Source organism: Gracilinanus agilis, chromosome 4, assembly GCF_016433145.1.
Source record: "Gracilinanus agilis isolate LMUSP501 chromosome 4, AgileGrace, whole genome shotgun sequence".
In the NCBI taxonomy this organism is placed as follows: Eukaryota; Metazoa; Chordata; class Mammalia; order Didelphimorphia; family Didelphidae; genus Gracilinanus; species Gracilinanus agilis.
The window spans coordinates 208,721,926-208,748,828 of record NC_058133.1 but is presented as its reverse complement, the minus strand read 5'-3'; the positions used below and the strand labels follow the sequence as shown (position 1 = coordinate 208,748,828).

At 40.0% G+C, this 26,903-nt stretch overlaps 1 protein-coding gene and 1 long non-coding RNA gene across 2 annotated transcripts in view; both read left to right on the top strand.

Moving 5' to 3' along the window:
• The first annotated feature begins 11,580 nt into the window (after positions 1 to 11,580).
• LOC123247758 lies at positions 11,581 to 13,167 on the top strand. Its single transcript, XR_006506159.1, has 2 exons — positions 11,581 to 11,845; positions 12,783 to 13,167. It is a non-coding gene; the product is annotated as an uncharacterized LOC123247758 (long non-coding RNA).
• An 11,482-nt stretch (positions 13,168 to 24,649) lies between these two features.
• Positions 24,650 to 26,903, top strand: part of MYO15B (myosin XVB) — a 37,153-nt gene continuing 34,899 nt past the window's right edge. Inside the window, exon 1 of the mRNA XM_044675148.1 lies at positions 24,650 to 24,672. Within this exon, the coding sequence (XP_044531083.1) occupies positions 24,650 to 24,672 (23 nt within the window). The remainder of the gene's footprint in view (positions 24,673 to 26,903) is intronic.

Sequence of the window (26,903 nt, the reverse complement as noted above, 5' to 3'; positions counted from 1 at the left end):
GGCTCAACAGCCACAGAGCCCTGAGACTTTGGCTATACTGGCTATGGACCCCTGGGAGTGCCAACCACATTAGATTGACAGCTCTGAGGAATAAAAGAATTTGGGAAACTTAAATACCTTTTAGGGGAACCCAGGATGGGAGAGTACAGTTGATTGGCTTTATAATGGTTACAAAGGAAATGAGGAGTCCAAGACAGAATTATCAGGGAGAAGCTAATGCTTTACAATGGACACAAAATAGAAAGATCCAGCCAGGGGCTGGGCTACCCCCAAAAAGACCTTGACACAAAGGGAGAAACCACCAGGACAAAAGGAGGGCACTTCACACCTGATTAAGACTGCTAACTCCACCTAAAATACTTTAAGATCTATTCTTAATCTAAATGTGTGAAATTGGGCTTTTCCTCCAAGAGAAATTCTCATGTGACAGGGTCAACCTTGAGGTCTTCTATTTTCTAGCTAAGGGAACTTGCGGGGTTTTCAGATTCTACATTGCTACAAGTCTGGGGGTTTCTAGATTCCACATTGACCCAACTCTGGGATTAATTATAACTCCCTCTAACTTTGGAACCAGTGTTCTTTTCACAAGCCTCCTTGGAGATCAGCTTTTAAGGTGACAGGATAGAAAAGGTAGGGGAAATCAGACTGCACCTAAGCCATGTAGACCAGAAAATACTCTGGATAAGAAATAGAAAGGCTGCTGAATGTCTTCCTCCATCTTCCATTTACATATGTATGTACTCCACATATGAGGTTCAAGTGTGCTATTGATACTTTTTAAGTTTGAAAGAATAGGGAGGATATATAAATACTGTTAACTTGGGAAAAACACAGAACTACCAAAGTAGTCAGAAGAACCAAGTCTTTAATCAGGAGAGGGTTAGCGTTCAATATTGGGCCACCACACAGAATCCTGCTCCTAAAACCACACAGAGCCAAGGGCTCTGGCACTCCCACTCCGGCAACAGTATTTCTGAGAGGATAACGGCCGTAATAAATCATCCTCAGAAGAACAATGGAATTTAGGGAACTTATATACCTCTTGGGGAACTGAGGACAGGGAAGTAGGATTGGTTGACATGACCACAGTTACAGAGAGGTCTCAACTACACTGAAAGGATGTAAACAAACGTGGGAAAGGAACCAAAGCCAGGGGCTGGGGCATCATTACAATAGATACTAAAAGGATAGTCCCTGCCCAGGTATTGGTCTTCTTGGGAATGGATCTCTGATACAATGGGGGAAACTTCTTTTTTATTTTTTTGATTTTTTAAAATTTTATTAAATTTTATTAATTTTTTTATTTTTAGAAAAAAATTTCCATGGTTACATGATTCATGTTTTTATTTTCCCCTTCATCTCCTCAAACTCCCCCCCCCCCACCAAAGCTAGCTTGCTTTTCCACTGGTTTTAACATGTGTCATCAATCAAGACTTATTTACATATTATTGATAGTTACATGGGTGTGGTCCTTTCAGGTCTACATCCCCAATCATGTCCTCTTCAATTCAAGTGTTCAAGCAGTTGTTGTTCTTCTGTGTTTCCTCTCCTTTAGTTCTTCCTCTGAATGTGGGTAGCATTCTTTTCCATAAGTCCCTCAGAATTGTCCTGTGTCATTGCATAGCTGCTGGTACAGAAGTCCATTACATTCGATTTTACCACAGTGTATCAGTCTCTGTGTACAGTGTTCTTCTGGCTCTGCTCCTTTCGCTCTGCATCAATTCCTGGAGGTCTTTCCAGTTCACATGGAACTCCTCCAGTTTGTTATTCCTTTTAGCACAATAGTATTCCATCACCAACATATACCACAATTTGTTCAGCCATTCCCCAATTGAAGGGCATACCCATGCTTTCCAGTTTTTTTTGCCATCACAAAGAGAGCAGCTATAAATAATTTTGTGCAAGTCTGTTTATCTATGATCTTTTTGGGATACAAATCCAGCAATGGTATGGCTGGATCAAAGGGCAGGCGTTCTTTTATTGCTCTTTGGGCAATACCAGATATTAAGCTATACTATGAAGCAGCAGTCATCACAACAATATGGTACTGGCTAAGAGACAGAAGGGAGGATCAGTGGAATAGACTTGGGGTAAGTGACGTCAGCAAAACAGTGTATGATAAACTTAAAGAGCCCAACTTTTGGGACAAAAATCCACTATTTGACAAAAACTGCTGGGAAAATTGGAAAACAATATGGGAGAGATTAGGTTTAGATCAACATCTCACATCCTACACCAAGATAAATTCAGAATGGGTGAAAGACTTGAATATAAAGAAAGAAACTGTAAGTAAATTAAATGAACACAGAATAGTATACTTGTCAGATCTCTGGGAAAGGAAAGATTTTAAAACCAAGCAAGAGTTAGAAAAAAATTACAAAATGTAAAATAAATAATTTTGATTATATTAAATTAAAAAGTTTTGTACAAACAAAAATAATGCAACCAAAATGAGAAGGGAAACAACAAACTGGAAAAAAATCTTTATAACAAAAAATTCTGACAGAGGTCTAATTACTCAAATATACAAGGAACTAAATCAATTGTATAAAAAATCAAGCCATTCCCCAATTGACAAATGGGCAAGGGACATGAATAGGCAATTTTCAGATAAAGAAATCAAAACTATCAATAAGCACCTGAGAAAGTGTTCTAAATCTCTAATAATTAGAGAAATGCAAATCAAAACAACTCTGAGGTATCACCTCACACCTAGCAGATTGACTAAAATGATAGCAGGGAAGAGTAATGAATGTTGGAGGGGATGTGGCAAAATTGGGACATTAATGCACTGCTGGTGAAGTTTGAACTGATCCAACCATTCTGGAAGGTAATTTGGAATTATGGGGGAAACTTCTAAGACCAAAAGGGTACTTAATATTTGATTTAGATGGCTAGCCCCACCTAAACTGGGATTATCAATTACTTTAAGGTCTATTGTTTAATCTGAAAGAGAAGTGAGTCTGAGGCCTCCCTGGAGAGAATTCTCTTGGGACAAAAGCAAACTTGGGGTCTCTGGATGTTAAGTAGACTAAATATGGGTATGTATACACACAAGTATATATATGTTATTGGGGTTTTTTAAACCCTTACCCAGCTCATGAGCTACCCTCTTTTTGTCTCAGACCCATACCTTCTTCTTTGAAATGTCAACTGTGTTTATGGAACCCCCAAGTTTGCCCCAGTCACTTGGGAACTTGCCTTAGGGGAAGTCTCAGATTGACCTTGTCTTAGACTGAACAATAAACCTAATGATCTCAGTTTAGATTGAATTAGCAGATATAATCAAATCTTAAGGACCTTTTTTGTCTTAGAATTTTCTCCCATTGTATCTTGGTATAGCCTCTTTCCCAGGAGTGTTTGTAACCAGTCAGTGTGCATTTTCTGTCCTTCATTCCCCAGAAGGTATATAGGACCCCAAGTTCTTCAGCTCCATAGAAAATCTCCCTTCGAGATGCTTTTTCCTGGAGACATTGTTTCCAGAGTCCCAGAGCTTTGACTCTGTTTAGTATCTAGCACTTGACTCTGTGAAGTAGCTAATAAGAGCATCTTGTCTTCCTTGTCCTGATTAAAGACTTCTTTCTAACTACTTTAGTGGTTCTGTGTTTTTCAAATGTAAGACTAAAATCAATATCCAATAACTCCAAGTATCATATTTTATAAAATTTATTTATAATCTCTTGAAGTAGAGGAAATAAAAAGAACAAAAGTAAAAGTCTGAGTAAAGAGAAGTTTTTCCCTACCTCTTTGGGGGAGAAGAGCACGGGAGGGTGGGTTACAGAAACTTTATCTCCAAAACATAAGGATGAAACATGAGGATGAAAGTGTTATTCTGGGAAATGGAGTCCTAATTAGAACAAAACCAAAAAGGAATAGGATTTATATAAACAAAAATATTTAAAGCAGCTCTTTTTAGGGGAGCAAAGATTTGGATATCCACCAATTGCTTTAATTTGCATTTCTCTAATTAATACTGATTTAGAATATTTTCTGCATGACTAATGAGAGCTTTAATTACTTTATCTGAGAACTGTCTGTTGATATCCTTTGACCATTTATTAAGTGGGGAATGAATTATGTTCTTATACATTTGACTCATTTCTCTATGTATTTGAGAAATGAGGTCTTTATTAGAAAGGCTTATCGTAAAACAATTTTTGCACCATTATGATTGTTCTGTATCACTTTGTATGAGAAAATATGGCTTAAAGAAATAGAGACCATTTAAGTGAACAGAAGCGAGGTTTAATCTTTCCCCTGAGAAGGGGGTCACGCCCTAAAAGCATGGGTGCAGATACAAGCATTTTATAGATTCCTGATGCAAATCCCCACTCAGGAGAGAAATGGGTTAACAATAGCTAAACCTCTACTATAAATGTCAATAGTAATAGTTTACATTTACATAGTCCTTTGTAATAATAATTGTTATTATTTGAACCCTTACTTGTGTCTTAGAAACAATACTTAGTATTGGTTCCAAGGCAGAATAGTGGTAAGGGTTAGACAATTAGGCTTAAGTGACTTACTCAGGGTCACAAAGCAAGGAAGAGTCTGAGGTCAGATTTGAAGGCAAGACCTCTTGTCTCCAGGTCTGGCTCTAAATTCACTGAGTCACCTATCTGTTCCTGCAATAATTATTTATAATATCATTTAGATTCCTCAGTAACTGTCAGAAGTTGATAAGCATATATGGTTTCCCCCAATTAGGAGATGAGAAAATTGTAATGGAGAGAGGTGATAAGATTTGACAACCAATGACCATCTAGTCGTTAAGTGGTAGAGAGCTAATGTCTAGATGCAATTTGTCAGAGTCTTAAACCAATGAATGTTCTTTTTTTATTTTTAAAACCCTTAACTTCTGTGTATTGGTTCATAGGTAGAAGAGTGGTAAGGGTGGACAATGGGGATCAAGTGACTTGCCCAGGGTCACACAGCTGGGAAGTGGCTGAGGCCAGATTTGAACCCAGGACCTCCCATCTCTAGGCCTGACTCTCAATCCACTGAGCTAACCAGCTGCCCTGTTCTTTCTGATATGGAGGTATGAGGTTCTCCTAGACGCCCCTAAGCCCCAGAAAGTGTTCTAGGTCAGGGAGTACATAAAGAATTCATTTTCCCTTAGGTTCCTACAGTGCTGAGTGAAGGTAACTGAGCTGTGAGGAATATCTCCTCTGGTCTCTCCCTTTATTCTTTTTTTTTTTTTTTTTTTTTTTTTTAACACTTACCTTCTGTCTTGGAGTCAATACTGTGTATTGGCTCCAACGCAGAAGAGTGGTAAGGGTAGGCAATGGGGTCAAGTGACTTGCCCAGGAAGTGTTTCTGAGGCCAGATTTGAACCTAGGACTTCCTGTCTCTAGGCCTGGCTCTCAATCCACTGAGCTACCCAGCTGCCCTCTCCCTTTATTCTTGATGAGTACAGATAGTGTTATGATTGTTGAGGGACTTGATGGAAATGACATAATTTGTTAGGAAGAGTAAAGCAAAAAACCCTAAATGGTAGAGGAGCTTTAAACTTTTCTTTGGTATAAACAGGAAGTCAGGTAATTCAACTAAACTTCCTGTAGAATCCCTTCAACCAATGACAATATGGTTCTTCAGGAAGACTAGCCTCCTGGTATCAATTGATGTTTAACTGATGTTAACTAAATCAATATTATTAGAATATCAATGATGATCAATAACGCATCTGACTATTAATATTGACGATGGTACTTAATCTCAACCTCAGAGAGTAAAGTTGGATCCCACTCTATCCCTTCAAATTCCCTAAAACTCCTTTGAAGCTGTCTTGTTGCCAGGCCAACCAACAAAGGTCAGTAACTGGTTTGAGTTTTATAAACAAAGATTTTACTTGAAGTAATCAAACAACAAGGGGAACTGAGAGAAGGGAAGAGGATTTTAGGAATCCCTAAATGAAGTCTTAGTTTAACTCAAAGTATATAATCTACCAGCTTCAGAATGTTGATTGCTGAGTTGGGCTAGAAAGGCCCACTGGCCTTCTTTGGCCTGCTTTGGTGGATATTGCCTGCCTCTAGAAGAGTTAAATTGCAGCTTGAATGAAGATATTTAGATGGATAAATCTTCTGTAATAATTTGATGGATGCTAATAATTGATCCTAAAGTTCAGTGGTAATCCTTTAACTTTCAGGTATGCTGGTTGATACTTGGCTAGGCCAATACATTTTGGAGAGAAAGGTTTGACCACAACCACCCTGGATCCCTGGCTCCAAAATGAGTCCCTGGGTCCAGTCTCTCTCTCCCTTATATAGGGCACAGCCCAACCAACTATTGGTTTCATGCTGTAGGATGGTATCAGGAATCTCCCAAGATTCCAAGTGTCCAACTGGAAACCCTGCCCAAAGATGTGGCTTCTTGAAAATCCTTGCAAAACTTAACTTACAATAAGCACTACCCAGTTTGCTTCTTATGCGCATCTGTTTTATATCCCAGATATCTGATTATCCCCTAAACTGGACAGTTCATCCCCTCTTGACTTTGAGGCTTAGGATATAACTACACGACCCATCTTACCCAGCAAAACTGAGTACCTTATAATCCTTGAGGGGAAAAAATGGGTATTCAATGAAATAGAGGACTTACAAGCATTCCTGATGAAAAGACCAGACCTTGAATGGATAGTTTGACTCTCAAATACAAGACTCAAAAGAAGCATAAAAAGGTAAACAAGAAAAAGAAATCATAAGAGATTGAATAAGGCTAAACTGTTTATATCTAGAGATATGCAGATGTTACTACAAACAACTCTGAAAAATATTAGCAATACAATGATCCAGGACAATCCTGAAGGACTTATGAGAAAGAACACTATCCACATCAAGAGAAAGAACTGTAGGAATAGAAATGCAGAAGAAAAACATGATTTATCACTTGTGTATATGGGTGTTGGATTGATGTTTTGGTTTTTAAAAGATTACTTTATTACAAAAATGAATAATATGGAAATAGTTATTGAGTGATAATATACATGTATAACCCAGTGGAATTGCTTGTTGGCTGTGGGAGGGGGGAAGAAAAGGGGAGGGAAAGAACAGGAATCATGTAACCATAGAAAATACCAATTGAAATGTATCTAATAAAAAAATTTAAAGTTAAAAAAAATTTAATAAAAAAAGAATGTTATTAGCACAGTTAGAAGGAGTATATATAGAGTGCAAGGTTGTAAGTTGAATATGATGGGTTAATATCTAAAAAAATAAAATTAAAGGGTGAGAAAGGAATGCATTGAATGAGGTAGAAGGGAGAGGTAGAATGGAATAAATTATCTCACAAGAAAGGCTTTTTTACAGTGCAGGGGAAGATGGGAGAGGTGGGGAGGAAAGAATTTGAACCTTATTATTATTGGAATTGGCTCAAAGTGGGAAGAACATACACACTGGATTTGGTCTAGAAATCTATCTTATCCTACAGGAATGTAGAAGGGGTAAGGGATAAGAAAGTGAGCAAATTGGAATAGGTGGTGGTCAGAAGCAAAACACTTCTGAAGATGACCAGAAAAAAAGGAGAAAGAATAGGATAAATAGGGGAGACAGAAAATAGGATGGAAGGTAATAAATACACAGTTATGAAGGTGAAAAAACATTTTTATAAGTCTCTAATAAAGGCTTTATTTCTCAAATTCATAGAAAACTGGGTCAATTGTATTAGAATATAAGTAATTCTCCAAATGATAAATGGTCAAAGGATATGAACAGGCAGTTCTCAGACAAAGTAATTAAAGCTATCTATAGTCATGTGAGAAAACATTAGAGAAATGTAAATTAAATTTCTGAGATACCACCCCATACCTATAATATTGGCTATTATGACAGAAAAGCAACACGACAAAATGTTGGAAGAGATGTAGGAAAATTGAGACACAAATGCATCGTTGGGGGAATTGTGAACTGATTCCACCATTATGGAGAACAGTCTATGCCCAAAGGGTTATAAAATTGTACATACTCTTTGACCCAACAATACCATTACCAAAGAAATAAAAACCAAAAAGTAAAAGGACCTATATGTACAAAAATATTTAAAGCAGCTCTTTTGGGGGTGGCAAAGATTAGAAAGTGAAGGAGTACCCATCAATTGAGTAAGTTTTGGTATATGACTGTAATGGAATACTATAAGAAGTGATAAGCAGAAGTATTTCAGAAAAATCTAGAAAGACTTATACAAACTGATGCAGAGTAAAGTAAGCAGAATCAGGAGAATGCTTTATACCAGAACAACAATTAATATATGATGAACAACTGTGAAAAACTTAGCTATTCTCAGCAATACAATAATTCAGGATAATTCAAAGGTCCCATAACAAAAAAGGCATCTGCTTCCAGAGAAAGAACTGGAGTCTGATTCCAAGTCAAAGCCTACTATATATATCTCACTTTTTTCTTCATTTTTTTTTTGGTACTAGTTTTCTCCACAAAAGGATTAATATGGGGAAAATTTTTACATGATTACACATGTAAAATCTCAGTTTTTTTCTTCAGGGTGGGAGGAAGAGAATTTGGTACTCAAAATTTCAAAAAAACCAAAAGTTAAAAATTGTTATTACATGTAATTGAAAAAAATATATTATCCAATAAAAAATAAAGGTTGGACAATCTATTAATATTTTATCATTCTATAAGTAATATATAAGTACTGATATTGAGAGGAACATGAGAATTATGAATTTGCAGCCATCCCTAAAATTCTGATGCCTAGCAATTTGCCCAGAACATAATACAATAGTTCATAAATATTCATATTTTTTTCCTTTTAATTAGATAGAGAATGCTTATTTCACTTGTGGCATTAGAGCAAACTATTTTTCTGAGATCCTTTTGACTATAGATCCACAATATAAAAATTTCTTGCCGGCCTAGAAACCCCAGAGCATTGATGGTGAATCTTTTAGAGACCAAGTGCCCAAACTGTGCCCTCATGCTGCAAGTGAGTTGCTCCCTTACCTCAGATAGGGGAGGGAGGAAGCACTCCCATTGGGCTGCTGGGCAGAGGGGTGGGTGATGAGAGAAATGTTCTTAGGAGCAGTGGAGAGGGGAAAGGGAGCAGCCCCTTATGGCACATATGCCATAGGTTCACCAATATGGCCCCAAGGTAATCAACCATCATCAATTAATCTCTTTTCTTGAGAGCCTTATACTTTTTTCATGACTTATTAAATCTTATTTTCTATGATACCTTAGTTTTTTTCTCCTGTTATTTGGTGAGTTTGGAATTCTAGTAGGAGTGCCCTTGCAGGGCTAAGGATCCAATGAAGGAAATTTCTGATATCCTTTTATAATAAAGACCCTGAAGAAAATTGTCCAAACTTTAAAGGGGAAATCACATGCTACTGTGATCACTAGAGAAATTCTGGGCAAACCAAAAAGGAACAACGAAACTGTTTAGACCCCAGTGGGATGGCCATAGATGCTAAGGGAATCACGAAGGAGTTTTCATTTAGGAGGGTTTAGTTTCTTACTAGAGAGTGAGGAAATGATGGGAAGTTGATTCAAGGCCCCTGTTCTCTGTGGACAGAGCTCCACATAGGTTGAAAAGTTTTGTAGGGACTAAGTTTTCCTTTTAAGAGAGGAAGATTCTTTTCCTTTTTAGTTAGTCAATGATTAAACCTGACCTGTATGTATGATTCCAGACTAGAGAGGCCCCTTTACTCCCTTTGAGAAAGGGAGAGGGCAAAGTACCTCAGTCTCCTTGGATCAGGTAATTGTTTTAATGTAGCACTCACTAAGTCCAAAGTAGAGGGGCCCCTGCATGGGAGAGGGAGGGGGCAAGGACTTCAGTCCCCTGAAGCTGATGGGCCAGTATTACTACTCAAGAACCAAGTCACAAATCCGGCCTCAGACACTTCTCAACTGTGTGACCCTGGGTAAGTCACTTGACTCCCATTGTACAACATTACCATTCTTCTACCTATGAGCCAATGCACAGAAGTTAAGGGTTTAAAAAAATTTTTTTTAAATTAAAAAAAAAAAAAAGAACCAAGTCAAATTAGTTTGTTTTCTCATCTAGAGGCTGAGAGGGCAACTTCCAGCCAGCTCCAGGTTGTCAGTCCCTGTGTGGAGAGCCTCACTTGCTCAGGGATTATGTAGGGGACCTGGATTTCCCTCCCAAAAGAAATGCTTGATTTTTCTCTTCCCTTTCCTTACAGTCTTTAGGGTTTGGGGTTTTTTTTGCAAGCAATAGGACAGGCAATAACCTATCAGGACTTTGTAAAAAAGGTGGCTTATCTGTTGAAGTTGTGCCACTAAGTATTTGGAAATATGGAAGAATGTAAAATACTGGGTTTGATTATAAACTTTTTCCTGAACCTTCAAGGCACTGATCAAGGCATTGGAAAAAGGAAATGTAAAGCCTCCTCATTCCATTAAAGAGCTCTCTAGGATTTGACTTCAGTTAAATAAGTTCCAGTTTTGTTTATTATATTGAACTGGGAAGAGTGTGAGGAATGGGTCGAGACCACCACTCTCCACCCAAACCCCCCAATTTTAGCCTTAATCCTGTTGTCAATCAACATCAAACCTAGGCCTTAGACTAAGTCCTAAAAGACCTTTAAATGACTAAACTGATTCTTAAGTGATAATCTTAATTAGGGCAGAGGAGGGAAAAATACCAGAAAGAGATTGAACAGATGGCTTTTCAACTACTAGAACACCAATTTGATCACCAAGCTCTGGGGACCCAAGACTCATCTATAAAAGTAGATGTTGAGTATATCCTCAAAACTTACATAGTTCTACATATGTTGTTATTGGGGTGGCTCAGTGGATGGAGAGCCAGGTCTGGAGATGGGAGGTCCTGGGGTCAAATCTGGCATCAGACACTTCCTAGCTGTGTGACCCTGGGCAAGTCACTTAACCCCTATTGCCTAGCCTTTACTGCTTTTCTGCTTTGGAACTGATACTTACTGTTGATTCTAAGATCAAAAATAAAGGTTTAAAAATGTGTTTTTTGCTATTGTTATTATTACTATTATTATATTCCCTCCACATATAATGAGTTCCTGCTATGAACTATAATATATCTGGTACTTCACTACTTCCATGCCTTTGAGAGAAGGAAGGCCTTCCCTTCACATACACACACACACACACACACACACACACACACACACACATATCTCACATATCCCTAACTGTCCTGGAATAGGACTAAGGTTGCAAATTGCCTGGTAAAAATGATATTGGAGCTAGGTGCCTCAGTGGATGGAGCGCCATGCCTAAAGCGAAAAGGTCCTGGTCTCAGACACTTCCTAGTTGTGTGGCCCTGGACAAATCCTTTAACCCTGTTTGCCTCATTTTCCCCACTTATAAAATGAGCTGGAAAAGGAAATGGCAAACCACTCCAGCGTTTTTGCCAAGAAAACTCCAAACGGGATCATGGAGAACTAGACAGAACTTAAATAGTTGAACAACATTTTCTTTGACTCTAAGTCAAGCCAGCACTCTATCTACTGATCCAGCTGGCTGCCTCTGGGATCTGAGCTTTCCATAAGTAGATGATAAATGATAATAAAGAGAAGGTAAAGCTGTTCAAATCTTAACTTTGTTTCTGCCTTCTTTGCCAAGGAGGAAGACCTTTACCCTGGAAGTGACAGACTACAAATGATGTAAGAGGCAGCCAAGCCCAATGTGAGTAAGAGAACATCTGACTTCCCTTGACAAATCCAAGTCACCTTAGGTCCAAAATGAACTGGCAGATGTGATTGTCGAGCCGCCATCAGGGACATCAGAAAGTTCATGGAAGATGGGAGGGATAAGTGACACAAAACTGGAGAATGGTAAATGTGGTCCCTGTTTTCAAAAAAGTGAAGAGAATAGAATCTACAAACTCCAAGCTGGTAAGTTTGACTTTGATTCCTGGAAAAAGTCAAGAAAATAACACTAATATGAGGTCAACGGCCAACTTCCAGAAAGGGAAGGGACTGATTTGAAGAGCTACATTTCCTCCAACTTCAATTACTTTATTGTCATCTTGGCCAATCTGATTGGTGTAGGGTAGTTACTTAATAACAGGGTAAAACAATATAAAAAGGTGCTAGAAAGTAGGAGGGATGGGGATATGTTAGAGTCATCTGGGAAGTATCGTAGAGGTCTGGGCCCCAGCAAAATGAAGTAAAACTTCCTTACCAGAGTCAGGGGACTTGGACTGGAATCCAAATTTCTGTTTGGGTGGACTTGGTAGGAGAGTTGGGTCATAGTGAATCGTCATGATTCTGAGGGGCCCCCAGAAGTGCTCACTCCACTGCCAGATCAACTCACTGGCAGGACTGTTCCACATCCCAACCATTACCCTTGCCCCTGAATACGATCCTCAACCCCACAAATTTCTAGCTCCCCTTTATTATAATCCTCATTTTACCCTGTATGCTTTGTCTGCTCCTGTTAGGATAGGATCTATCCCATTTTAATTGTACTTGTATAACGCAGACTGATACATTCAGAGTTGTGATGATATGTAGTCAATATATAATAAAAGCACATTGGAGGAACTTGAATACATTATAGACCCTCTGTAACTGGTTCCAATATGCTAATCAAATGATTAGGAGAAGACTTCTGATTGACTTCATAGACATAACTCAGATTGCCTTCCAAAAGACCTTTGTGGGCCTCCATCATTTTCTCTTGGGCTACAGTCTGTTTGACCACTGAATCTTGGTGAATCTCTTTGACTTCTTGGATAAGAGAGAAAGAAGCCTTGAACCATGTCCCCTCTGAGCTATGTGATCCTATGAAAATAGGACTATCTCAGCTTTGTTTCCTTTCTGTTTCCAGGGACAGATTAATGTGGAGTTTCTGACTTGTGAGTTCGAAAAGGTTTGGAGAGTGAGCCTCCAGGACTCTGGGAGTCCAAGTATATGCCAAGTTTTGCAGCCAACTCAGTAGTTATACCTTGGGGAAGAATGAGTGACCTTCTGGAGTGACTTTTCGACCCCAGTCTAGCAGTATCTGAATTAGGATTCACATCTACTACCAGTTATGTCATATTTGGAAATGAACTTGGTGGATCCAATATAGTATAGAAACTGTCTAAGAGTAAATCTCCTCTCTCCAGAGACTGAGGTAGGATAGATGAGTATGTTTCCAAGGGGTTGGATGAAATCTTTGTACTTTTGTTCTTCCTATATTTTTGAAATAAATACCTATTTGTAAAAGTTAATTGATGTTAGGTGGTTAAATAGACCAAGGATACTTTTTACTGGCAACTAAATGTGGAAAGATAAAGCTTATGAAGTCTCAAGTAGGTGACATTAGAGAAGAAACACTAAAAAACCCTTAAAAGTACCCCTACTATATACTGAAGGGCTGATGTAACCAGCTTTGTTCTGGGGTAGGCCATTTGTATCCCTGATACTTAGCATCATGCCTCTGGAACTGTGATAAGTCATTGTATCTTGATCAGAGTTCCTGTCTTTCAGAGATGTTTGTCTTTATAATAGTGGAGGAGAGAAGGGGGCATATACAAAAGGTATTTGATAAACCCTGAAACTAAGAAACTTTAGCTAAACAACAGGAAACCAACAAACCCCAGCTAAGCAACAAAAACAGCTGCTAATATCCTGTAACTTTGGGACTTTTCTATATCACCAGAGACTGAGATTTCCCATTCCTCTCAGGGACATCCAATGATGTTAATCCAAGTAGCTCACCTTCCCCCAAGATAACCAGTGGAGGTGACCCAAGTTGTATTACCCTTGAAACCACATAATGTTATAAGATCTCCTAATTTCCCTACCTGGCTGGGACTCCATAGCTACCTCTACTGACATTGGACTTTCCATTGCCACTTGCTTCTTTCCTCCATCAAAGCTTTGCTATATTACCTTGCTTTGGTCTTTTGCTTGAAACCCCTGATAGACTGACAATATTAGGAAGGTGAAATAGTCAAAACTTGACAGGAGATTTGATATGGGGGTTGAGAGAGAGTGAGAAGCTAAAGCCATCACACCTAGGTTGTAATAAGGAAGTTCAGAAGGGAGAAGGTTTGGAAAAGAAAGATAATGACTTCAGAGTTGGACATGTTGAGCTCAAGATGTCTTTGGGACATCAAGTTCAGGATGTCCAGAAAACATTTGGATGATGAGGTTCTGGAGGTTAGAAAAAAAGTTAGGACTGGATAAGATCTGAGAACCATCAGCACAGAGTTGATCATCAAATCCATACAAGTTTATCAGATCACCAAGCAAAAATGGTATAGCCAAAAAAGAGAAGGGGGAGAGGAAAAAGACAAAGCCCTAAGGACATCCACCATTAGCACACAAGACCTGGTCAAAGATTCAGCAAAGGAGACTGAGAAGGAATGGTCAGACAGATAGGAAGAGCTTAATCAGAATAGAGTCAACCAGGAGAATATCATATTATATAATTTATAATTATATTATAACAGCAACTTTGTAAAGACAAATAACTTTGAAAGGCTTAGAAATTCTGATTAATGCAAGGTCCAGCCATGATTCCAAAGGACTCATGATAAAACATTACCCACCTTCTGGATTCAGCATACAAACAGAGACATATACTATGCAAGAATTTCTTTTGCTTGAATATGACCATCTTTAACATGGTGGTTGGTTTTCTTTCCTTTTCAATGGGGTAGGAAGGTGGGAGATAAGATAGACTTTTCTTAATTAAAATGTTACAATATAACTGGTTTCCTTTGTAATACTGACTATTTTTATGCATTCAAAAATATTATTTGATTCTTTTGATTTTGTTTTATTGTTTCTTGATATCTCATGAAATCATTAGCTTCTAGTTGCTCAATTCTAATTTTTAAGGCCTGATTTTCCTCCTTCAGCTTTTGAGCCTCCTTTTTCATTTCTTCTTGCATTGCTTTCATTTCTTTTCCCTGTTTTTTTTCTGCCTCTCTTGTTTTTTTAAGTCCTTGAGTTCTTACAAAATTTGTGTCCAATTCACATTTTTCTTTTGGTCTTTGCGTGTTTGCTTTGCTTTCACTTTTGCCTTCTGTGTCTGTACCTTGTTCTTTGTCTCCATAAAATTCTCTATATTTAGGTGCTTTTATTGTTGTCTGCTCAGTTTTCCAACCTTTTTATAGGTAGGCTCTGTCCTCTGAGAAGTTTACTAACTTCTTAAGAGTATACTCTTTTTTTTTTTTTTTTTAATGTAAACCCTTACCTTCCATCTTGGAATCAATACTGTGTATTGGCTCCAAGGCAGAAGAGTGGTAAAGGCTAGGCAATGGGGGTTAAGTGACTTAAGGGTCACCAAGCTAGGAAGTGGCTGAGGCCAGATTTGAACCTAGGACCTCCTGTCTCTGGGACTGGCTCTTAATCCACTGAGCTACCCAGCTGCCCCCAACTTAAACTTCAGTCCTTCCTTGATGCTACCCTTAGCTTTACTTCTGGGTTTCTGCCAGTTTCAGTTCTTCCAAGATGCTTTGATGGCCTGAGGCCTGGGAGCTCTGACAATCACCTCCCACTGCTGATTCAATTAACCCTTGATAGCTGATTGCTGAAATTCTTGCCTCAGGTTTGGGTGAAGTTTTTGGTCTCACTCTGGATTTGATCTGGTCAGGCACACAGTAGATTGCCCTGTCCTGGGGCTCTGTTTTGAGTTTTTGGCAAAAGGATCAGAGCTCCTGTACCCCTTTGGGTCTACCAACTAACCCAAATTGGGATCTATGTCCTCACCACAGGCCCAGGCTGGGACTCCTGATTTAGCGATGTGCCCACACAAATGAGGCTGCTTCAGTACAGACTGCCTGGACTAGAATTCTGGACTTCACTGCTGGTTTGCTTGGAATTTCAAGGGGTGGGTTTGGCTTGGACCTCTATTTGCCCAGGCAGGGTCTCAGGGTCTAGATGTTGGCTTAGGCTCAGGTTCAAAACCTGGTACAGCAGATGTGAGGTGAGGGAGTGTGGGTGTTCTTGGTTTACTCTTCACTCCTTGCTATAGTCTCCTGCTGACTGTGCTCCCCATTCATCTGTAAGGGGGAAGAAGGGTTTTTTTTTGTTTTTGTTTTTGTTCAATATATTAAAAGATGGTCACCAGAGGATTGAACTATTATCAATCCTCAATTAAGAATAATCTCAAGTCAAAATTGACTTTTATGGAAATTTATTTACAATTAAGAAGAGAGAGAGAGGAAATAAGGAAATAAGAATCTAACTCAGTAGGTAAGAGGCCCAGAGGTGAATGAAGCAAAAATTCATTCACAGAGTCTCTTACAAGAAATTTCTTAAGAGAAGGTCAGGAAGATTCAGTCTTTAAACTCACCACGTGGAATTCAAAAGAAGATATTTAGTCTCACCAAGGTCTCAACACTCCTTCATGGACCAGAAGAACTCCTTCATCAGCAGCCCTCTTCACCAGAAGCCTCTCACTCACTCAACTCCTTCTTTTTAAAGGGGTCACTTATGTGTCACTTCCTGTGCCTCCCTCCTAATTTGCATGTCCAATCACAATAGAAACTTCTCATAGTACTGCCTAGGGGGCAGTCAGTTGATTCTGATTCTTCACCCACTCTTGCACACTGTGGGTTAGGACCTCCCAGAATTAGAGATGTTCTCACCTTTGGTGATTAAATCTAAAGATGGGCAGTGTAGACTTAATCTAATTATCACACATTCCAGTGCCCCAGATGTTCTCTGAATACCTTTTATGTTTTTCTCTTCTTGAAAGTTGTTTCATTCTGTCTCCTTGTTGGTTCTTTTACTTCTGTCTTCATTTCGCGGCATTATTTTAAGATTGGTTGGAAAGGATTCTCATAGTAGTTTTGAGCTTCCCTGTTTCTACTCTGCCATCTTGGCTCTGGAACTGGATCCAAAAACATTATTTGAGAAGGGGTCCATTGGCTTCCCTGGGCTACCAAAAGGGGTCTATGTTGCAGAAAAGGTCAGAAACCATTGGATAAGATGGAGTACCATCAGGAGCCATGGCCAGGAGGACAGAAACCTATTCCATAGCCAGGTTGCTGAGAATATCTATAAGAATGAAGAGAGGGGGCAGCTGAGTAGCTCAGTGGTTTGAGAGCCAGACCTAGAGACGGGAGGTCCTAGGTTCAAATCTGACCTCAGACACTTCTCAGCTGTGTGACCCTGGGCAAGTCACTTGACCCCCATTGCCTACTCTTACCACTCTTCTGCCTTGGAGCCAATACATAGTATTGACTCCAAGACGGAAGGTAAGGGTTTAAAAAAAAAAAAAGAGAGAGAGAGCTAGAATGATTACTCAGAGAATTATATTGAATATTTGGATGACTGAAGGTGGAGGTAGGTGTGGGCATAGGGCAGTTGGCATTGATATGGAACTCATGCCTCCTATGAGTGCCAATGTGTATGACTCATTAATGCTCCCTCCCTCTTCTCCTCTCTAGGAGACATTATATGATTGAGTTACCCAGACTCTGCATGTGGGGAATGCCACTGATACCTGGTAACCCTATGTCACAAGGGAGAATCTGGGCACGGAGCCCAGGGTTAAACTCCATTGTGTTTACCTATTTTGTTTCTGGCAGAGGTACTATGGCCAATGCCCTCTTTAACTGGTTGTAGAAGCTGGTCCCATGGAAAATGGGCAGCACAATGGATAACACTGATTGTGACTTTGTGGTTATATACCTTGGAAATCAGTAGCAGGTCTAGGAGCAGAAATGGAAGGATCTGAATAGGGGCTAACAAATAGATGTCTGGATGAGTTGCTGTATCAGGGATGGCTTCCATGGTAATAGTGACTTTTAGAGAAAGGTATGGTCTGTTGCCTGACAAAACATAAGGGCTGTGGGCCATTCTCAATTGTTAATGATAATAGTAATATTTTAGGTGTATGGGGTGTGTAAAGAGGACTAGCACCTCTGGTAAGAAGACTTGCCAAGCCCTTTTCACAACTACTCATCCTACTTTGGTGTCCACCTTTTACCCAACTCTCACTTGTGGCTACAAAAAGCTGGGCAGTGGTCATGCCCTTATAAAACTATCTCTGGCAGACAAGCTAAACCAAGTTGAGAATAATTGATGGATCTCAAAACTGTCAATGAGTTAGGGGATTGTCTACCCCAAACATGTGAAGGTGGAATAGATAGATTAGAATAATTTGTTCCACAGGCCATGAAAACAACTGAAGTAGACATTGTGGATCTCTTAGAGACATAGAAGATGCCGAGATCATCTGCTGCATCATGAGACATCACCAGTTGTCCTGACTTTTGTCTTGCCACTGGACTTGGATGACTCTGAAAGAGAGAGTAAGGATGATAATTGTGCAACTCTGCCTTACTTAAATCCAATTCATGCTCAAGTCAAGAAATCACCTCTTGATGTCATTGGTCCTCTTCAAAATGAAGGACAAACAACCAGCAATAACTATAATTTATATTGCACTTTAAGGTTTTGTGAAGTGCTCTTACAGGAGAACTTGTGAGTAACTTATGTACCTATACTATAAATAGGAAAGGATCCTCCTTTCCTTGAAGCCTAGGGAGAGAGGACAAGTCCCCAGCCCTTTTTTTGGAGGGGAAGAAAAGGATAACCAATCTTCTTCTATGCCAAGGAAGGAAGATTCTATTCTCATTTGCAGAAAGTACCTTCTAAACCTCAAAGTACTATATCAGTGTAAGTTAATGGTTGCTGCTATCTTGATCTCACAGGCCCCAAGGATGAACAGGTCAAATGAGTCTTGCATCAGCTTCCTCAATGGTTGGCTCCAGATCTTCTTCCTTCTGGGACAGCTACCTTAGTATTGCTGGATTAAGCTTGTGACTTTTACTCTCTCCCTGAGCTAGGTGTGATCTGGGCATATTGCTGGGACATAAAGCTGGCATCTTCCCATTTTTTGACTTTATACTTTATATTCCATGCCTGGAATATACTGATTGCCTTATAGAATCCCTCTGTTCCTTCAAGACACACCTCCAAAATGCAAATCTAAAGAACTCTGAGGTACCACCTCAAACCTAGCAGATTGGCCTATATTACGGTAAAGGAAAATAATAAATGTTGGAGAGGATGTGGCAAAGTTGGGACATTAATGCATTGCTGGTGGAGCTGTGAACTGATCCAACTATTCTGGAGGGCAATTTGGAATTATGCCCAAAGGACTCTAAAAGAGTATATGTCCTTTGATCCAGCAACATCACTCCTGGGCTTGTGCCCCAAAGAGATAATAATGAAAAATATTTGTACAAAAATATTCATAGCCATGTTCTTTGTGGTGGCAAAAAACTGGAAAATGAGGGGGTGTCCCTCGACTGGGGAATGACTAAACAAGTTGTGGCATATGATGATGATGGAATACTATTGTGCTGCAAGGAATGATGATCTGGAGGAATTCTGTATGAACTGGAAGAACCTCAATGAACTGATGCAGAGTGAAATGAGCAGAATCAAGAGAACATTGTACACAGACAGTGAAACATTGTGGAACTATCCAATGTAATGGACTTTCCTACAAGTATCAATGCAATAATGTAAGATTTAAGTTGATATTTCTAATATTCCAAGAATTACATTTTATGAAGTTTATTAATAATCACTTGAAGTAGAAGGAATAAAAAGGAAGTAGAAGTAAAAAAAATCTAATTATTTAACAAAATTAAGACTACGTGAGTAAGTTCTTCTTGCCTATTTAAAAAGCCTGCTCCACCAAAGCCCCCACAGGAAGACAAGAGAGAGAGAGGCTGGGCTACACCAAATTTATATCCTCCCTACATCAGCATGTAATGTGAGGAGAGTGGGGAGCTGGGAATTGTAGTTTTTAGGGTAACAGACTCTAATTACGCAATAATCCAGGACACTCCTGAAGGACTTATAAGAAAGCATGCAATCCACATTGAGAGAAAGAACCATGAGAGTAGAAATGCAAAAGAAAAACATATGACTTAGCCACTTATCACTTGTATATATGGGTATGTGATTTGGGGTTTAGGCTTTAAAAAAATTGCTGTACTGCAAAAATGAATAATATGGAAATAGATATCAAGTGATAACATTTGTACAACCCAGTGGAATTGCTTGTGGACTCTGGGAGGGGGGAGGAAACAGGGGAGGGAAAGAAAAGGAATCATGCAAACATGGAAAAATATTTTTAAAATAAATAAATAAGATTTTTTAAAAAGAAAAGAAAAAGATACACCTCAAGAATAACCTCCCTAAAACCTTTATGCCTTGAACTATGATCCCTCCTTAAATGCCTCATGGTTAACTAATTTGTGTATCTTTTCATTAATTCTCTTTTCATTTATTCTACCTTTGCTTTTTTATGTCCCCCATTAGAATGTAAATTCCTTGTGAGTAGAGATTATTTCATCCATTATACATGCATCCCCAAACTTAGCACAAGGTTTGGCACATAGTAGGTAATTGTTACCTGATTGATCAGCTGATTGATGGTTGTCCACAGACTCTGCTCCAGGTAGGTAGATGGTACAATAAGTAGAGCAATGAACCTGGAATAAGGAAGACCTGAGTTCAAATCCAATCTCAGATAGCTATATGACCCTGGGCAAGTCATTTAACCTATGTTGGTTTTGTTTCCTGTAAAATGCATATCATAATAGTACCTGCTTTTCAGGGTTGTTGTCAGGATCAAATGAGATAATATTAGCACTTAACACAGTGCCTGACATACAGTAGGAGCTTAATGAATACTTGTTCTTTTCCCTACCACCCTTCCTAGGAAGAATGGCGGTAGGACCAGCCAGTCTCTGTCCCTGTCTCTGGGAGGGTACTGCCTGGGTCTCCTTCTCTCAGCCCAGCTTCACAGCTTCCTGCACATCTGGGATGCTCAGACCTTGTTATCCCAGATGAGGGAGATCAGTCAATGTCCCAGAGACAAAGGACCCAGGGAGAAGAAAGTCAGACTCCCCTGGGCCTTGGGATATTCTGCTCACTTCAGTCTGCCTAGTATATAATGGCTGTAAATTAAAAGCAGTTTCCACAGGCCAAATGGGAGAAGCAGTCTGGGTCCTTCACAGATGCAACAAGTACATAGCTAGCTAGCCCCAGCCTTCCGGGACTGAGATTGTCCAGGAGAGCAGGAGACTCTCCACCTCCCTGGCTGCGAGATAGCCGCTTCTTGGAGCCATCCATCCTGGACAAGAGATGCCGAGGCCCAGTATAGCCCTGAGACGCCTGCCGATGACAACAGACGTTTTCTGGACTTACATATCGTGGCCACTTATATTCATGTCTTATTTCCAACTAGACTGTAAGCTCTCGGAGGGGCAGGTATCATCTTTCTATATGTTGTAGCACAATACTCTTCATTTGGTTGGCGCTGTATACATGTTTTTGGTCAATTGGTTAAATGAATGAATTCCGCTCCCTGGGGGATAATATGTCTTTTTGTTTTGTTTTGTTTTCATCTGGATTTTTTTATTTTAATAACAAATTTCCGCATAATATATCTGCCTTATTTTAAGGAACTGGGAAGTAGTGTGCTGGACTTGAAATTTAGGAAACTCTGAGTTCAAATCCTGCCTCAGATACCACCTCTGCAGCACCAAACAAGTCAGTCTCTCTCAGCTTCAATTTCCTTATTTGTAAAATGGGGATCACCTAATGTGAAGCTTAAAAGAGCTCCATAAAGGTTAGCTATTATTACTGTCAAGATACAGACCACACCTTTCATCCCTGCCACACCAAATCCTAGCTGCCCCTCCTTTGTTGTCCCTGTGTATAATTATTCAGGACCAGTCACTTGCCAGATACTAAAGACCAGCCCTGGTTTTTCCAGTCCCAACTAATCCTGTCTGGGGAGCAGGAGCTGGTAGATAAGTGAATTCAGGAAGGGATGGATGGTCAATGAACCCAACAGGGTCACCTGAGCGGGATGACACCAGTAGAGAAGGGCTCCTATTTCTTCTCTTCCCCCCACCCCCCCCCGACTCCTCCCAGGGCTTGGACCTGGGAATCAGTCACACTCTGCCTAGAAGGAGCAACCTCTATGTGCTGAAGTCTATATAGAATTGGGTTCTGGGGATCATTGTTGTTGCTGTTCAGTATTTTCAATCCTATCTGACTGTTCGTGACTGACTCCATTTGGGGTTTTCTTGGCAAAGATACTGGAGTGGTTTGCCATTTCCTTCTCCAGCTCTTTTACAGATGAGGAAACTGAGGCAAATGGGGTTTAGAGATTCATCCAGGATCACCCAACTAGTCAGCAACTGAGGCCAGATTTAAATTCAGGAAGGAGGAGTCTTCCCAACTCCACACCTGGCACTTGTGGTATTGGAAATTTGGGAGTCCTTGAACTAATTTTGAGGTCCCTGATTTAAACTTTAGGGCTCTTTCAAACTACATTTCCCAAGAGCCAACTGGCTTCCTCCCTTTGTGTAATCACGTGGACAGGAAGCGTAATAACGTAGAGAGAAGAATAAAAAGGAAGTGCCAGGATTGGCACACTCTTTTGCCAGATGAAGCAGCATAGGGACGAAGGTAATGGCGGGTCTTTTAAATTGACTCTTAACGTGGCACGTGGCTTTATTTTTCTAATGGCTACCAATAAATCTTTTAAAACCCTAATATTTTTAAATCTATCCTTTTATATCCATTTTATTTCTTATACACTCTATCCACTTCACCGCCTAGCTGTCAATGATGGGGATAGGACATGGAAGAAGAGGGTTCCCTACCCTAGAGAATAGCTGATTCTTCTGGGGGAGGGTGGGAAAAAAACTCCACAATTCATAATACCAGGGAACCTCATGTTCAAAGAGGGAGACTCGGTCCCCATTCTCAAGGGCCCACCTAGGGTAACGGGAAGCTGTCTTCAGCAGAGCCCTCTGACAGGGAAGCAGTGAGATATAATGGTAACTGTGAAGTGGCAGTTGAAGTTCAATCTCATCTCTGACGTTTGTTTGCTAAGCGATTGTGAACAAGCCATTTAATGTCCCTGGGTATATTATACGTAAGGTAAGTCTACCTCCAGGGGTTGTTTTGAGGATCAGATTAGATTATGCATGTAAAGCACCATACAAGTAGCAAGTATGAATAATAAGATTAAGGATAGTCTCTACATTCAGTTCCCTACCTAACTGGATCTAGAAACTGAAGAAATAGAGTTACCAATCCAGAAAAACTGTTGTCAGAAGGAAGATACTATGTATACATAGATAGAAATGGTGGTGATGATACAGGGCAATGAGGAGGAGTTCTACTTGAAAAGAGTTGATTGTCAGCTTATTCTTGGAACAAACACTGCAACTGCCTCCCAGTCATTTGACCTTCCTCTATCTAGCTTCTACACACCCCTTGTCCCTCCACACACATTTTTCCATTTAATTCAAGAAACATTTTAAGTATTGACTCTGTCCCAAGCCCTGGGATAGGCACGGGGACTCAAAGACAAAAATGGAACAGTTCTTGTCCTCAAATAACTTCCATTCTACAGGGAGAGGAAACAACATGTCCACAAGTGATTGAAGACAAAGAATGTACATTTTCTTTTCTAAACCTGTAGCTTCTATTTTAGAATCAATACTAAGTATCGCTCCAAGGCAGAAGAACTGTAAGGGCTAGACAACTGGGATTAAGTGACTTGTCCAGGGTCAAACATCTATCTGTGGTTAGATCTGAACCCAGGACCTCCTAACTCCAGCCCTGACACTGGATCCACTGAGCCATCTAGCTGTCCCTACGATATTTCATGAAAAAAAAAGAATTCTTAACTCCTAGGTAGATCAGGAAAGGCATCAGGAAAGTCGGAGGTTGAGAATTCATCGATGCCCTCCCTATATCCTTAATGTGATACTCTTGCAAGTTCACAATTTTACAAAAGATTATTTTTAACATTCATTTTAATATTTTTTCCTGAATTGCATATAAAAACAATTTTTTAACATTTTTTTTTATTTGAGTTCTAAATTCTCTCCCTCCTACCTCCCTGAGATGGTAAGAAATTAAAAAAAAATCCTTACTTACTTTCTTAATAACAACTCTAAGACAGAAGAGCAAGGGCCAGTCAATTGGGGTTAAGTGACTTTCTCAGGATCACATATCTAGAAAGGGTCTGAGGCCAGATTTGAACCCAGGTTCTCCTGACTCCAGGTCTGCCACTCTATCCATTGTGCTGCCTTGGCTGTCCCTAAGCAATTAGTCATGTTTAACATTCATTTTGTTAAACCCTTACTTTTTGTCTTAAAAATTGATACCAAGTATCTGTTCCAAGACAGAAGAGCATTAGGTGCTAGGCAATTGGGGTTAAGTGATTTGCCCAGGGTCACACAGCTAGGAAGTATATAAGGATAGATTTGAACCCAAGACTTCCCTTCTCCATTCCTGGAGTTTTATCTGCTAAGCCACCCAATTGCCCCTAAGTAATTTGATATGAATCAAGTTTAACATAAATTAAAATTTTTTGAGTTCTGAATTCTCTCCCTCCTTCCCACCCCCCTCACCCTTTGAGAAGGCAAGCAATATGATAGCAATTATACATGAAGTTCACAAATTTGTGAACAAAAATTGTGGCCATTTAGTGGAGATGTTCAAACAAAGCCAGTTCAGGGTTCATGATACAGCATGCCTTGTATCAGTCATTTTTCTTTGAACCTTGGTAGAACCAAGTGAATCCCCTATTTTCTGCTGCTTCTCCTCCCAGTTCTCCTTCCTTCCTGGATATATTTCTGACAGAGAGACTTCTCATGCTCTTTGTGAGCTGCTGGCATTTTAGGAACAGTGGATGGCACCATGCCAGTGTTGGCGTTTCTAGTGTAAGAAGGAAAATTTATGTATTTATAGATATATATATTAAAATGTGTGGCCGCCAGGAATCAACAATTCAGGTTGATTCCGTAATTAAATCAGACCCAAGTCAGCATCGGGTTGAGGCAAGTTTATTTACAGTCTGGTAGGTAAAAAGTAGGAATAAAGAGAAAAAGGAAGAGGCTAGTCCAGGCCAAAGGTCTGGACGGAGAGAGAAGAAGGTTATAAAGCTTAATAAATGAAGCTGTAAGCCACAAGGCACAACAGCCAGATAGGCAGAGTTTGGAAGCGGCCCAGCAAGGCCAAGGAAGTCAGCCTAACTTACCCACGTGACAATATAGAGTGTAAGCTGTCTGTGGTCTCAGGAGATGCTTCTTCTTCCAGTTCGAGACAGCAACTGCCCCCACAGGAAGTTCACTCCTTACTTAAAGAGATCGTGTCTTTCATCACTTCCTGTGGTCCACCTCTAATTCAAATGGACAAATGGCAGTCTCTACATTGATTTGGACTGCCCAAAGGGCAGTCCCTTATTCTTGATTTGTTACTTATTGTTACCACTAAGGGAGGTGAGAGTGACATCATTAGCACACCTGGGTTGAGTAGATTTTTGACTATTAATGGGGTCGAGCTAATTCTATTTACACACTAGGAATGATTCCCAATAGGATGAGAATCCCTGGCCCCATCCCATGAGGTCTAGCAACATCTCAGGGGAAAGGGTCAAGTCCATGCTTAGGCCTGGGAAACATCTCAGAATTATGGAATACTGTATATGAGGTGCTAATCCTTTTTCTTTTTCTTTTTCTTTTTTTTTTTTTTTTTTTTTGCTGCCCACTGATAGGCAGCCTATTCTAAGGACCAGGGACTCTGCCAGCTAGAGGGTACCAGCCTCTCAATCCTAGGAGTCACCAGAGACCTCACATTCTCAGGTGAGTGCTAGGCATCATTTTCTCTACTCTCCACTTCTGCCTTTGAAGGGGAGAAGACTTCCTCAACCCCTTTAAATGAGCAGCTAGATGGCATAGTGGATAGAGTGCTAGACCTGGAGTCAGGAAGACCTGAGTTCAAATCTGGCCTCAGACACTTTCTAGCTGTGTGACCTTGGGTAAGTCACTTAACCATGTTTACCTCTATTTCCTCATCTGTAGAAAGAAATGTAAACCACTCTAGTCTTTTTCTTAAGAAAACTCCATAAGGGATTGAGAAGAGTTGGACACAACTAAACAAGACTAAACAACAACAGTCCTTTTATCATGATATTTCCCTTTGTCTTCTTCACTTTTTCCTTTTACCTTAATACACCACATCCTCCAATCCTGCTCTCTTCTATCCAGTCAACTATACCATCTCTTCAAACTCTTTTTACATGAGGCATGTGGCACACTAAAATGGGATATGTAGCTCACCAACTCTGCCAGGAGGGCATCCTGGGGGCTGCTTACATTTGTAGTGCAAGTTTCCCCACCTGCTTTTCTTTCCAGCTTTCCCTGTCTAGGTTTAGGGAGGACTCAGTAAAAGAGGGATATCAGTGTGAGCCAGACTTTGCCTAGGTTTTCTGTGTCCCCTGTCCAGTGCCATGGGTCACTAGTTTGAACAGCCTGAATGGCTTTCTGGGTAGGAATGATGGATAGAGAGCATAGATTTTCCTTTCAAGTCCAAAGGACAAAGGAAATGGGATGATGTGGGAGTCAATCCAAGACCAAGAAGTGTCCCCAGCCTTGTAGAAAGTCCCAGTCCTTGAATTTTGGGCCTTCCCTGCTCTAGTTTGTACAGTGCCTTGGGCAGAGTAAGGAACATAGCATTTCCTGGATTATATCAAGGGAAATGGTGACATATAAGGCAAAGGGGCAAACATAACTTTTGAGTGCTTATTATGTTTCTAGCACTGTGCTAGGCACTTTGAAGGATACCAAAAAAGTATAGGACACAGTCCTTGCACTCCAGGAATTCCTAATTTAGCTTGAAAAAGACCGTATTGGGTCAGCTAGGAGGCACAGTGGATAGAGAGCTAGAACTGGAGTTAGGAGAACCTGGGTTCAAGTCTGGCCTCATATATTTCTTAGCTGTGTGACTCTTAGCAAGTCACTTAACCTCAATTGCCTAGCCTTTACTACTCTTCTGCCTTGGAGCCAATACTTAGTATTGATTCCAGAACAGAAGATAAGGATTGAAGGAAGGAAGGAAGAAAGGAAGGAAGGAAGGAAGGAAGGAAGGAAGGAAGGAAGGAAGGAAGAAAGAA